General features: G+C 53.4%; 1 protein-coding gene across 1 annotated transcript in view; it reads left to right on the forward strand.

Annotated features, from left to right (window-relative positions):
- The first annotated feature begins 4,118 nt into the window (after positions 1-4,118).
- The window catches only part of WDR1 (WD repeat domain 1), a 42,638-nt gene continuing 33,404 nt past the window's right edge, over positions 4,119-13,352 (forward strand). The window contains exons 1-2 of the mRNA XM_032855032.1: positions 4,119-4,249; positions 4,702-4,823. Of these exons, the coding sequence (XP_032710923.1) occupies positions 4,234-4,249; positions 4,702-4,823 (138 nt within the window). The 5' untranslated portion in view covers positions 4,119-4,233. The remainder of the gene's footprint in view (positions 4,250-4,701; positions 4,824-13,352) is intronic.

Here is a 13,352-nt window from a genome sequence, read left to right on the forward strand (position 1 = left end):
GAAGTGTGGCTTATAAAGAACTAAGATAGGTCAGTGACTGGAATGAATAGGATATATATCCTGAACTATGTTAAGATCAGTCTGAAGCTATGCAGGAATACGGAGTTTTCGCCTACAAATACATCTACTGTCGATCATCTTCACGGGAAAGTAACTTACGCTAAAGTTCCTGTAGCTTGCAGGAATTTGACAACAACAACAAAAAAATCTTGTAGTGGTTACAGGGGTTAGTCAGGTTAGTCATTCATTTGACAAAGCCCAGGTCTCCTGTGGGATCCCAGTTTATGGAAGAGGAAACCAAGGCTCCTGGGCTAAGCACACTCAGGAAGTGGTGGATTCATGTAGAGCCACGTATCCTAAGCCTTCAGATTTCAGCACGAAGCATCCAGCAGAACTGACCCAAAAAGGAAGCATCAGGGCCTTGTACTGACACCTGGAAGCCGATCTAAGGGTTTTGTTGGGGTTACCTAAGTAACCGACACCAGATTACCCAAAGCCAGCCTAGGAGTTTAAGATTTAAGGAATCACTTAAGTAGGTTTTTAAGACACTAATTGCTTTGAGATTCAATGCAAATTCAGGGGATGCTCGGATTCCTCATTCCCTCTAGGGCAGCCTGGTGGGCCCTTAGCTAAATATTCGAAAATCATGCAGCCCCTGAACAGGGGGCCCTTGTTCTCAGTTCACAGTGGGGGTGGGGAAGCAAGTCAATCCAGCAAGGAGAGGACTTAATTTGGCCTTAATCTGAGAGTTGACTGACTGGCCTTAAACTGGGCTGTGCAGGAAAGGCTCAGAAATAGCAGGGACAATAGGCCAGGTAGGCACTGTGCAGAGCAGCAGAGCTGAAAGGCCCTGGGGATGGCCCCTTGTGACCCGAAGGGACCCAGGCACAGAGCTACTAGAAAGCTAGGCTGAGGCTGGATCCCCACAGGGCCTTAGAAACCAACATCCTCTCCAGGCCTACATCTTGAGATAGAAGATGTGTGGGGTGCTGACAAGGTTTGAGATTACTGTGAGGATTCACAGTGCCTGGATAGAGGAGATTTAAGGGAAATGGGTTTCCCAAGAGGAGACTGATTATGAAAAGCAAAGGTGGGGGGCCTGGAACGCTGGGTCTGCTTTGAAGTTTGAGCTGAAAACAGCCAGAGTCAGATCCTTACTGCAGCTCAAAGCTCTCACCTAGGGAGTAAACATTTAACTTAAATGAAAAACACTCTCAACCTTATGGTCACGTATGCATCATACCCTTAGCCTGTATTGTATGCACAGCAGACGCCGCTTGCTTCCACCACGCCTGGACTCATAGGTCTAGGTCTTGATTACTAAAACATAACATTCCTTTCTGCTTTTCTGCTCTTACTTGATGTATTGAGACCTGCAATAAAAATGGAGACTGAGTCTGGCTCGGGATCTTTTCACCCCTAGAGCATCTCTCCCTCTTTCTCCTATTTAGGTGTCTGGAATAATCTTTTCATTCGCTGCCTCAGGGTTTACTGGCCACACCCAGCAGGTTACTCTGGCTCTGAGTGGACACAGTAGTTAGGAAGTGGTTAAAGGAGCCTGGATGAGGTGTAGAAGCTCAGAACCTGGTGGTGTTGGGGAGATGAAGGGATAGATTTGAGAAATGCAGGCATTCAAGGAATCAGATTCGGTGAGGGGTTAAACGCGGGGTGGGGGAGGGCAGGGGTGAGGACAGGGCTGGGTAAGGTCTGGAGCCAAAGTAGCCAGAAAGACAGGGTCACCATGGGAAGGGAGGCCTCAGAAAAACAGCCCTATGGCAGGAGCGAGCAGGGGTGGTCTTAGGTTTAATCTCAAGTGCCTTGGGGACTTCCCTACAGAGATGCTGGGGAGGCAGTTGGTAACAGGTGACATGCTGAGAGAAGTAGCTGGACAGACATGTAGAAAAGGAGCCACCAGGATACGGACATCCAGGGTCCCTCCTAGAGAGATGAAGCAGGCTGTTGGTTGTATCAACAAAGGTGTATGTAGAGGAACCCAAGGAAAAAGTGCCAGAATGACAGCTAGCCACAGCTGATACTACTCAGGTGTTACTGAGCCTTTACAGCTGAGAGACAACCAAGCATACCAACCCCGAGACAAGCCAGAGGAAGAATGCCCTCGGGTCCCTCTTCCCTTTCAACCTTATAACTTCCTGCCTTGTCCTGCTGTCCATAGACAGGTTTTTGCTTTGTTTTTAAACTAGGGGAAGCATTCCCACCCCCACCCAAACTTCAAGCCCCCAGATCAATAGGACTTCCTAGGCTAGCAGCAAACTCTCCTACCTGGGTTTTGAGAATGTTCTACATCGAGCTTTAGTCTCCTTGTGAAGTAGCGCTAAGTTCAACAAGGCTTTGTACGTGAGCTAAAGGTTACCAGCTTGCAAGAGTTCAAGGCTGGTGCCTTAGATTTACTTGCACGAGGGTCCTTCTGTTACATAAATATCCCAGGGGTGATTTTAAATTCCCCTGTTCTGAACCCAAGTCTCATTAGGGGCTGATAATCAAACCCTGGTTTCTCCAGAGTTACAGCTACCACTTGTTTCAGGAATCACCATTTGATATCAAGACTTAACATTTCTAGGGTCCTTCATAGAACTACCTTCACAGCCACTGCTTCCTGATCAAAGGGCACACGTGGGGTACCGGGATCACCCGTTTGAACATCTGCCAGGTGAACACTCTAGACAAGTCACAGGAAAGTTAACATCAGGAATATGTTCCTAAGGGCTGGAAACTTGGGATTTAAAATAAGGTGGTCAGGGAAGGGGACCTTCCCTGAGCAAGTGATACTGTAGCAATTAGTTTCCTCCGGAGAGAAGAGTAAATTGCCAAGGACCTTGGGCAGGTGTATCTTGGGGGCATTCCTGGAACAAGGCAGACAGTGTGCAAGAGAAAGGTACAGGGGAGAGCAGTAGATGGAGTCTCTCCTAACCCTGAGACTTGTTACCTAGGGCCCAGTCAGAAGTCTTAAAGGCTTTAGCTTGGAGACTTGGGAGTTCCTATAAACTTTAAGGTGAGAAGTAGGTCTCAGTTTATAGAACACACAGGCTGCAACCTGAAGAACAGACGGAGGTGAAGGTGGGGACGGTGGTAGGAGCAGAACAGGCACATAACAAACACCTGCGATAACCCAGGTGCGCCTTGGTTCTGTGGGACTAACAGTCAAGGAGGCAAGAAATGGTTAACCTGGGTAGATCTGGAAACAGAGCTAACAGGTCTTTCCAGTACATCAGAGAAAGGTTTTTCAGCTTGGACTTCAGTACCCACAAGTGCTTTACATATCCTCACTTAGCCGCCCCTCAGGAAAGCTGTGTCCCCCTATTGAAAAAGGCTTAAAGCACCATCTCAGAACCCTCGCTTTTCCCATTTTCACGCTGCCTTGATCTTAAAAGTGAAGTTCCCCCTTTCTTTCTGCCTCCTGACTCCTAAACCCTGGTTTTCCTAGAGCCTACATGCGCCCTTCGCTCTCCTCGGCTTCTTAGGTTTCTAAAGGAAGTTATGAGAGAGTTCTGGCCCAGTAAGGCATATCCCTGAAATCTCTGCTGCCAGCGGCTGCTTTAGAGGAAGGGCGACTCCTACCCAGGCATGTTTTTAAGAAAAGAAAAAGCACTGTTTGCAATCCCTGCGCGGGCCCCGACTCCGCCGGAAAGCTAGCAGCCCGGGAACGCCCGCTGCGCAAACACAGGGTCGAAAACGGCTTCCCCAGCACCACCCCGCCCCCCAACAGCGTGCTGGCGCGTTGCGCGGCCCCCGCACTTCAGACTGGAGCTGCCGGCGCAGCCCGCCCACCCTGCAGACCGCAAACTCAGCAGCACCCAGAACCGACCCGACACTGAGCCGGCTGCCCGCGCCGCATTTTTACGAGGCCGCGTGCAACGTCACTTCCGGGGCGGGGCCCGCGCGGGGGTGGGGGAGGGGCTGCCCGGTCCGCGCAGCCTCACGCGGGCTGCAGCCGCCGAGCCGAGCGCTTGACTATATATGGTCAAAGCTGGGGGCGAGCCGCGCGCGGGACCGCGCTTCCGGGTTCGGCGCGTCCGCAGCGGCAGCGCGCAGGGCAGGGCGCGAGCCGGCCTCGGAGCCCCGGCCTCGGACCGCCCCCTCCGCCCCCTCCGCGCCCGGCACGCCCGGCGCCGCCTCTCCGCCCCCGGTCCCTGGCCGGGTCTTTGCTAGTCTGCTTCGCGGCGCGGGCGGCTCCGGAGGTCTTAGCGAGCGCGGCGCGGTAACAAGTGGGCGAGGATGCCGTACGAGATCAGTAAGTGCCGCGGCCCGGTGCCCCCGGGGATGGGCGTCCACGCCGCCGGACCCCCTCGGCCATCGGCCTGGCGCGGGGCGCGGGCGGCCCGCCTGAGTCGCCGGCCGCGGGGGAGGGGAGAGGGAGCGGGCGGGCGAACGCTCCTCCGCCCTCAGGGCGCCCGGCGGCGATCCCCGGCCCAGGGGGTGCCCCAAAGTTGGTGCTGCGGGCTGGGCCCGTGGGAGCCCCCGCGTTCCTGAAGGGCCTGGTCGGAAACGCGGACCAGGAAGTCGCGCGGTCCCCTGCGCTCCTTCAAAGTGGCGGCTGCCCCTCCCGGTGGAGGCAACAGGTGACCGGCTGAGACCGGTCCAGGTCCCCTCTCTCGTCCGCTCCCTGCCCCCGGTCGTCAGTTCGGCTGGGGGCCGAGGTGGGGGCTGCCCCTAATGCGCCCTGCCTGGTTTGTGTCTCCGCAGAGAAGGTGTTCGCCAGCCTCCCCCAGGTGGAGAGGGGCGTCTCCAAAATCATTGGCGGAGACCCCAAGGGCAACAATTTTCTTTACACCAATGGAAAGTGCGTCATTCTAAGGAACATCGACGTGAGTAACCCCTTCCCACCTACCCCCTGGGCGCGGGTTCAGGCCCTGGGTGCAATTCCCAGGTTAATTCTCCCTCCCCGCTACCCCCCTCTTCTCCCGCCCGGCGGCCTGGGGAGGGTGAGAACGCCACGCCCCCTCAGCCTTGGGACCACACCTCGGAAGCCTAGAAGACTGTTTCAGGCTTATTTAGGCCCTCTTCTCTCTCTTCCTGAGGAAACTGAGGCTTGGATTAGTTCAGACCAGGGCTCTGGATTGGGGGATCAGACACACCCAGTCAGCAGCTGCTTGACCTTGGGGCCGTTGGTGACTTAGGCATCTGAATCCCAGTGTCCTCATGTGTAAAATGGAAGTGATGATGAGATGAGGCTCCCTTCCCCCCTCTTCCCCGGACTGCCTGTGCCCACTGAATGAGATGATGTGTCCCTCCAGTCCAGCATGCCTGGCGCACACCCAGCACTTGGTAAATGGTACTAATGTATGATCATTATTAACACCCAGGGTCTCAGTGTGGCAGAGCCAGCAGGACCCATGCTCAGACCTCTGCACTCCAACCTGGTGTGAGCCCCAGTGCAAAATCAGAAATCAGTTTATTCCCATGAATCATTTAGACAGACGTCCTGTACCCAGGCTGAGAATGCTTCTTGAGCCAATTTCGTGGGAAATCCTTGCAAATTCTTCTCTGTAATTACTGAAATGACCCAGTCTGCTTTTTGGTCTCCCCACTGCTGGGATTGCACACTGAAATCTTTATTCTCCCTTCCTCAGGCCGAGTTACGGTATGGGGGAGGGAAGGTGGAAGTACCAGCACAGCCATTTGTCGGGGGAGGGGTTCTCCTGCACTGTGCTTAGGGTTGGGCCTCTGCACAGTATGTAGGTGGATGATTCTGATTGGTCATGCTCCCAAGGGATGTCAGTTTAGATTCACATCTGTTGCAAGTCATTACCCCTGGTGGACCGGGATTGTTGCTGATCAGAGGCAGTTGCCCTCAGGGACCTCACAACTGGCTAAGGGAGTAAAGGGTCTCTGGGGGCCGTGCTTTTCTTGCATGTAAAAGGAGAGGGCTCTGCATGATCTGAGGTGCTGTTGGCGCTTCCCTCATCTCTGGGCAAGCCAGCCAATCACTGTCATTCCTCTGCTGAAGGACCAAGCTCCGAGTGGCAGTTTCAGCCCTGCCCTGGATTGCTGGGCACCTCAAACGAAGGGATGGGTGGGTGTGAATGTTCCCCGAAGGTGCCACACTCTGTTGTGCTAGTCTCACGGGTTCCTAGAAAGCTGATCTGGCCTCACCCAGAACTGAGGGAAACCTTACCAGGGACTTAGATGGTAATGATGGAGATACCCAGGGTGCGGTCCCGAGATTGCGAGTAAATAAAAGTTTGATGGCCCAAAGTAGGTTCTTGCTTGTAGTTGGGCAAACAAAATGGACTAAACCATTCTCAGGTTTGGGGAACGCTTGAGTTGGCCCCTGAAACTCCTGGACGGGTCATGGCAATCTACATGTGCTTCTAGGTGGGGGGGCCTCATGTGAGGTACCTGCCCTTTGTTGGGTGCCACGAAAGTTCTTGACCAGCCGCATCTTTCAGCTCTGTGGGCCCATTGCTCTGCAGAGGGGTCAGGCCAGCAAGGTGGTGAAGGAGGCCGATCCTCGGAGCTGCTTCCAGTGAGAATTATTCACAGCTGCACACAAGCACCTCCACCCCCCTGCAAACATTCCCCTGCTTGTGAAACCTAGTTTGCTCATTCTGCGGAGGTGTTTTGTTTTTGTTTTTGTTTTTTAAATATTTATTTATTTGACAGACATTACAAGTAGGCAGAGAGGCAGGCAGAGAGAGGCGGGGAGGCAGGCTCCCTGCTGAGTAGAGAGCCCAGTGCAGACCTGAGCTGAAGGCAAAGCTTTAACCCACTGAGCCACCCAGGCACCCCTCTTCGGAAGTCTTTATTTTTACTGGTACCCGAGTTCACCATTCTCTCTTGAGGGTGCGTCTGCTTTTTTTTCCCAGCTATTTGTAAGTTTCTGTGGGGCCCAGACAGCATGGGAAGCTGCTAATGTGTTCCTGTTCTGGGTGAAAATTAGGCCCTTAGGCTCTTTTTGGATTGGGGGATCATTGGTACTCAGTTAAAGATGGATACCATTTTTAGTGGGGTACAGCATTCCTGGGAAAAAGCTATGGGGAACTCTCATGACCATTCAGGGAATAGGAAAGATGATGGTTTGGTTATATTACAGGCTTGGGAAAGAGAGGAAACCCAGAAGAAAAGATTGGAATTAGGTCAAGGAATGTCCAACAGATGTCTGCTTGGCCTGTCCAAACCACATTCAGGTTCCCCATGTGTCCTTCCCCCAAAACAGCAGTGCCATTTCTCCAGCCGTTTGGGCCCCAAACCTGGGACTTCTGGATTTCCCTCTTTTTCTTCCATCCAATAGTTCATTTGTCAGTGGATCCTAGTGTCTGTTGTCAGGCTAACTTCAGAATCTGACATTTTTTTCTACCTGTTACATTTTTCACCCTCCTCCAAGCTACCATCCTTTCCAGATTGCAGAACAGAAAACCCAAACTGTTCTTCTTGATTCCAAGGTGGCTGTCCTCCAGTCTGCTCTCAGAGCTCAGCTGGACCAGTTACATTAAAATACGAGATGGTGTCCATTGCCCCTTTGCTGTGCCTTACCATGCCTGATACAGCCTCACCATCTAGCCTGTCTCTTCCGGTCTCACCCCCAAACCTCCCTCCCCAACCCTTCCCACTCAGCTCCAGGCACTCTTGCTTCCATGCTCTTTCTGAAATCTGTCACCTGTCTGTCTCAGGGCATAGGACTCCGTAGCACTCCCATCCTGACCTTTTCTGCCCCTCCGTGCTAACGCAAAGCAAGCCAGCAGGCAGGCCATCCGACCACTGTTTGCAGCTGCCTGTCTCCTGGGACTGGACTGGAAACTCCTTGAAAGCAGGGCTTGGCTCTCCCCTGTTTCATTCACTGCTGTGTCCTCACCCAGGAAAGTACCTGGCCCGTAACAGGTGCTCAGTAAGTTTATCCATTGGTCAAAAGGCCCTGAAAGTGAAGCTGTGTCATGGAGATAATAGGCAGCCGTCGCAGGCTTTATTGCCTGGAAATTAAAAAAGCTCAGCTTGCTTGAGGTTGCTGGAGCTTAGTTTTGTGGCATTCCCCTCCTTTCAAACCAAACAGGTATCCATACCCATGTGACTTCCTTCCCACTTGGAACCACTGCCGTCACTCATTGTGTTGACTTAAAAGTTGTTTTGTGAACCCAGAATAATGGCACTTCATAAGGTCGTGGAAAAGAATGTTTCTTACCTATTTTCTTTCAACGCACCTGAATTAAAGTATGCAGTGGTGTGGCTATCTACCGGGAGGGGAGAGCCTGGTATATTCTCAGCATGGGGCCAGCATGGCCACTGCCCCTGCTGATTCTGCAATGACAGGAAGAGTTGCTCCCAGTGACCGTGAAGGAGGCTCCTCAGGATTCTGAGATGCCCAGCATCATGTCCCTGTACAGAACAGCTTTGGCACATGAACTTCCCAGCAGAGGCCCCTTGAAAGCTGCCAAAAGCAGCCAGCAGATTTGCTACAAGGGCAGGTTTGGAGCTTGCTTTTAAAGCAGTCCAGGCCCTAGATTGTAGAACTAAAATATGTATGTTTGACAAAGTTATGTATATAAAATCCAATTCCAGGAAGTGATCTATTGCAGTTCAACACAGTCTGCTTCAAAGCACAGTGTGAAGTTCAGGGTTGTTGAACGTGAGTGCTGAGTTTGTCCTGGGGTGATCAGCTGCCAGCCCTGTGCGGAAGGACCACCTGTGTGTGTGCCCCCCTTAGGGTGGGGGGAGTCTGCAAAGGGACAGATGGCTCCATAAGGATAGACATTGTCCCTTCTATTTGCACATGCCTTCTGAGTCCCTGCTGTACGTCCAGGATGACCACCAGCCCTGTGGGGAGCCCAGATACAGGGGAGGCCTGTCCTACATGGAGCTCGTGGTCTTGGGAGCGACATAAGCTTCCAGGTGGCAGGAGGGAGTGGTGTGTTGGAGTACCACCTGGGCACGTGAGTAGGCAACACATGAGTCAGATTGAACCAGTAGAGACCTGGGGGTTGGATCTTTTAAGAAGTGAGGAGACAGGCTCAGACCAGGCCATGGGGCTGCCTGGAGCCCAAGTGATGTGGTGGTGACTTACTTCGTGGGCCAGTGATTCTTGGGTGCTTTGGCTGTCCCACATCTAGTCTCATGGGGTTCCCTGAGTGTTGCCTGACCCAGGATAGGCATTTCCTTTCCATCCCTGCCCCACTGCCCTGCCCCCCCGCACCTCCTGTACCTCGAGCCCCAGTGAACCGTGTTATAAGTACTTACCAAGCATCTGCTTTGTAGCAGAGCCCCTGGGCCTTTCCTCACAGAGCTTGCAGTCTAGTGGGGAAAACCAACTCTGGAAACTGGATGGGGCTGACCCTGAGGAAGCACAGGTGCTGTGCTTCCAGACAAATGAGGCAGGTTTGGGCAAGAGGGCCTCTACAGGGTTGTAGAGTTCCAGGGTCGGAGCCTGGGTGTGGGGGGGCTCTAGCTGTGGGTGATCAGGCAGCCCTGTGTCAGAGGCTGCCAGAACCATTAAGAGGTTAGGCAGACTAGTAATATGATTGGATCTGTAGTTGAGATTGTTCCGTACCTAAGATTTGAGGTTCAAGATGAAAACACCAAGCAAATGCTTATCAGCACTTGGTAGAACCGTTCTTTGCTTCTTAATGTTTCCTACATTCACGAAGCTTGTCTTGCTGAGCCCTGCCTGTGACCACAGTGTCCAAGATTCAAATCAGTGATTGTGAGGAGATTTTGCCCCCAGCCCCATCCCCTAAGATATTTGGCAACGTCTGAAGATGTTTTGTGTGCTACGGGTATCTGTCTAGTTGGTAGAAGCCAGGCATGTCGCCAAGCATCCCACGATTCACAGGGCTGTGCTACAAGTTATCTGGCCCACGGTATCAGTAGTGTTGAGATTAAATGTTGTTACTCTTGGTGGATAACATTCTAATGATCTGGTTAACCACTTTAAAAGAATGTCCTGGGTGATTTGGGAACAAGAAAGAAGATCCAGTTGTGCCACGGAGCAGCAGGGAAGGTTTTTGGAGAAGGGGAACATTTGAGTTGGGTTTTGGAGGATGAGTAAGAGTTTTCCAGGAAGAGGAGTGAGAAAGTGGAGATGGGGGAGAATCTAGACAGGAAGACAAGTGTGCTTCAAGGTTAAAAGTTAGACTTGTGTGCTCTCACACAGTTAGGGGCTCCTGCAGGGGGCGTCCGTGGTTTTGATACATTTCTTAGGCGTTTCTGTTCCTGGAGGTATAGAGAGGGATATCAAGGCCTTCAAGGTTACAAAGAAGACAAGGCTATGGCCTCATCCCTGAGAAGAGCAGAAAGGTGGTACTGGTTCTGCTTGGGTTGTGGAAGTCAACCCTGCCCTGAAATGGTTGGAGATGCCCATTTGGGTCCCTGTGCAGTCCTGACCTGTGGACTGTTCCCCCACCAACCCATCTTCCCCCCCATAGGGCCTCATTATAGAGGATATGTAGATGCTGGAGTGAAGAGGGCTCTTTTTGCTTCTCTTCTAAAAGTCCCAGTGGTGGAAGCTGCCCACTTTTGGTTGTGGTGATAGCCCCTGTAGAAGGACCTGGACCTCAAGCTCTGGTCAGCCTACTAGTAGCTTCTACCCACTGATTTTATCCCTGCTCCCTGGGATCTTACACAGAAGATGGCAGTTTCTCTACCACATACCATCCCATCATGGGCACTCCAGTCCTCTCCCTGCCTCCCCACCAGCCCTGCCCATGTTCAGCTGTTCTTCAGGGAACACAGACGTGTCCCAATCCAGCAGGCAGCCCTGAGCCCTGCCTCTGGCAGAGGAGCTCCTCGTGCTTGAGTACGTTTTGTGCTGGGCAGTGGCTGAGTATTTACTGTACTTGAACCAGTTTGGTTTTCTGATCTGGAAGAGTAGGGAGAATCGTCATGGGGTCATCGTGGGCTTTAGAAGAGTTCATTCACAAGTATCCCTAGAGGGTTGCCTGAGCCGTGACGGTCCACAGTGTCTTCCTCACAAGTCTCTAGGCAACACCACCGCCGTGTTGCCTAGAGACTTGCTCTTTTTAAAGATGTGGACACCAGACCCCAGGAAGTGCTGGCATCTGACCCCGGGCAGCCTCCCCCAGACTCTCCGCAGGACTGCTCAGTAAGGCTCTGGGCAGACAAGAGAAGAGGGAGGGCAGGAAGGAAGGTGTCACTGTCCTATGTGCAGAGGTCCCTGTGTTTCAGCTTGATTTGCTGCACTGGGAAGGGATTGAGCTGGGAGGCAAAAGGGACAGGCCCTCAGGGAGCAGCAGACTGCTGAATGGCCCCACGCAGTTCTGGAATCCTTACCTGTCGGCCAGACTAAAGTGCTCCTCTGAGTCAGAGAATCAGGCTGACGATGGTACCAACCACAGGTAAGAGAACTGAGGAACAAACGCCCTTACCTGACTTCAGGTCCCCACACGCACCGCTTACCAGGCGGGTAGCCTTGTGCATATCCTGTTCTCTGTGTGCAGCTTCTTTGCCTGTGAAGTGGGTTATAAGGTTACCTTCCTGTGAGGTTTCAGAGAAGTCAATAGAAGGGTCCACCCTCATGGCTGAGAGTGAACCATCTGGGCACGATGATTCAGAACCGGTTCTCGGGGTCTAGCCAGCCTTGGCCTTCGGAGGTGGCCGTGTTGGGTCACATCCAGGCCCTGCCTCTATGGGGCCTGCTTAGGGAGAAGGCACATGGGTGTAAGTGTGGCATGTGGTACAAGGCTGTAAGTGGTGAGGGTGGTGGGGTGGGCGGCGAGGGCACACGGTGGGCATTCAGGGCTGGATGAGATCATTTCCAGTTGGGGCAGCAGGGAAGGATTCTCAGAGGTGGCCTTTGCCTGCGTGGTAGAAGCTAATTAGGAGATGTCATTGAGGACCAGGGAGGAGGGAAGGAGTTCCAGACAGAAGCAGATAGAGGGAAAAAACAAAGTCACTCAGTGATTTCTTGACGGAAGGAGCAGGCATAATGGAAGATGGACTTTGGATTGTCAGTGAGGGTGCCGTTCCTCCGGGCCAGCTACCCTGGTGGCAGGTTGGACTTGTACAGAGTACAGAGCATTCGCTCACTGCTGGATCCACAGGGCCAGCCCCGAGTGGGTGCAGGGAGTTCTTGGAAGGAGTAAATGAGCCACGCTTACATGTTCTGTCTTCTGAGGCAACGAGGTCGGGGCTCGGCTTCTGGGCCCCAGCTTGCGCTCTGGAAGCACACATATCTGTGTGGCTGCTTCTCGCAGGACTGCTGTGCAGTAATTCAGGTTTGTCCTTAGTCATCAACAGAGGTCCCTGCACATTGTGTTGGATGCACAGGTCCAGCTACCAGGACTGCTTTTAGGAACTAGGAGTCATTAGAAAGCCCATGCTCTGAAATGCAATCCTCGGGGAAGGTCACACTCACAATGCCTGGGCTGGGTTCGGAGGAGCCCAGGGCTTTCTCTCTCTCTTTGGAGGCTCTAGGGGCCATGAGCTGCTCCAGGAGAGCACAGAGGCCCCTCTTGCCGTGCGGGGTCCAACAGCTTCTACACTGTTTGCTCAGGGAGGCCTTCCCGATCTCCTGATACGTCCACCAGGCTCCCTGTGGTTCAGGAGCTGAGGTCAGAGCTGCCACGCCCTGTGACCTGGGCCAGTCACTGACCTCACTGTGGATGATGTGGTGACCTCTGATCCCTCCTCAGCCCTGAGGTTGAGAGGACATAGGACCTGAAAGAGCTTTGGGGAGTCGGTGGCTCAGTTAGACACTGCCTGTATGAATTGAGTTTTGGGAATCCTCCCTTGATGGAGGGAGTCTCCTTGGGCAGGGTGGAGACTGGGAGGGCGTAGGGGTTTGGATTTGTTTCCTGTTTGACAGGATTGGCAGAAGAAAGTCTGGTCTTGGGGACGGGTGTCTGCACAGGTGGGAGGCTGGGTGGTTTGTAGTCTGCAGGGGAGAGGGCCTCCTCAGGTTGGGCCAAGGTGCCTCCTGTCGTCTGGCTCCCACTGTGGCCAGAGCGCCCCCACCTTGCTGTCCCTACAGGTGTTTGCAGGGTCTGCAAGGCACATGGTAGGCCCTCCGTGCCCGTGTCTTTCCTCAAATCTGTGCCTTTGTGTCCTCTCATGTCTTCTGTGAGACTCCCTGACCTCCCAGGTGTAGGGGCAGCCTTCTGGGGTTTATGCCAGGGCCTTAACAGCCCTGAGCTCTGCCCCTCACCTAGCAGTGTTGCTGAGTGCCCCCTGCCAGACTCTGAGCTGCAGGTGGTGGGGAGAGGGAGTGCTCCTGTTATAGCCCTAGGTTGGCCTGGGGAGTAAAGGGGCCTTGGCCCCATAAGGGCATCAGCCCAGGGAGCGGCTCCTTAGCCTGGAAGGGCAGACCTGTGGGGGTCCTGTGTGGGGGGTGAGGGTCTGAGAAGAGTGGAGGCAGTGGGGTTAGGCCTGTCCTGAACCATCTCCCAAGG

Source organism: Lontra canadensis, unplaced genomic scaffold (assembly GCF_010015895.1).
Source record: "Lontra canadensis isolate GAN:19392208 unplaced genomic scaffold, GSC_riverotter_1.0 scaffold1, whole genome shotgun sequence".
In the NCBI taxonomy this organism is placed as follows: domain Eukaryota; kingdom Metazoa; phylum Chordata; class Mammalia; order Carnivora; family Mustelidae; genus Lontra; species Lontra canadensis.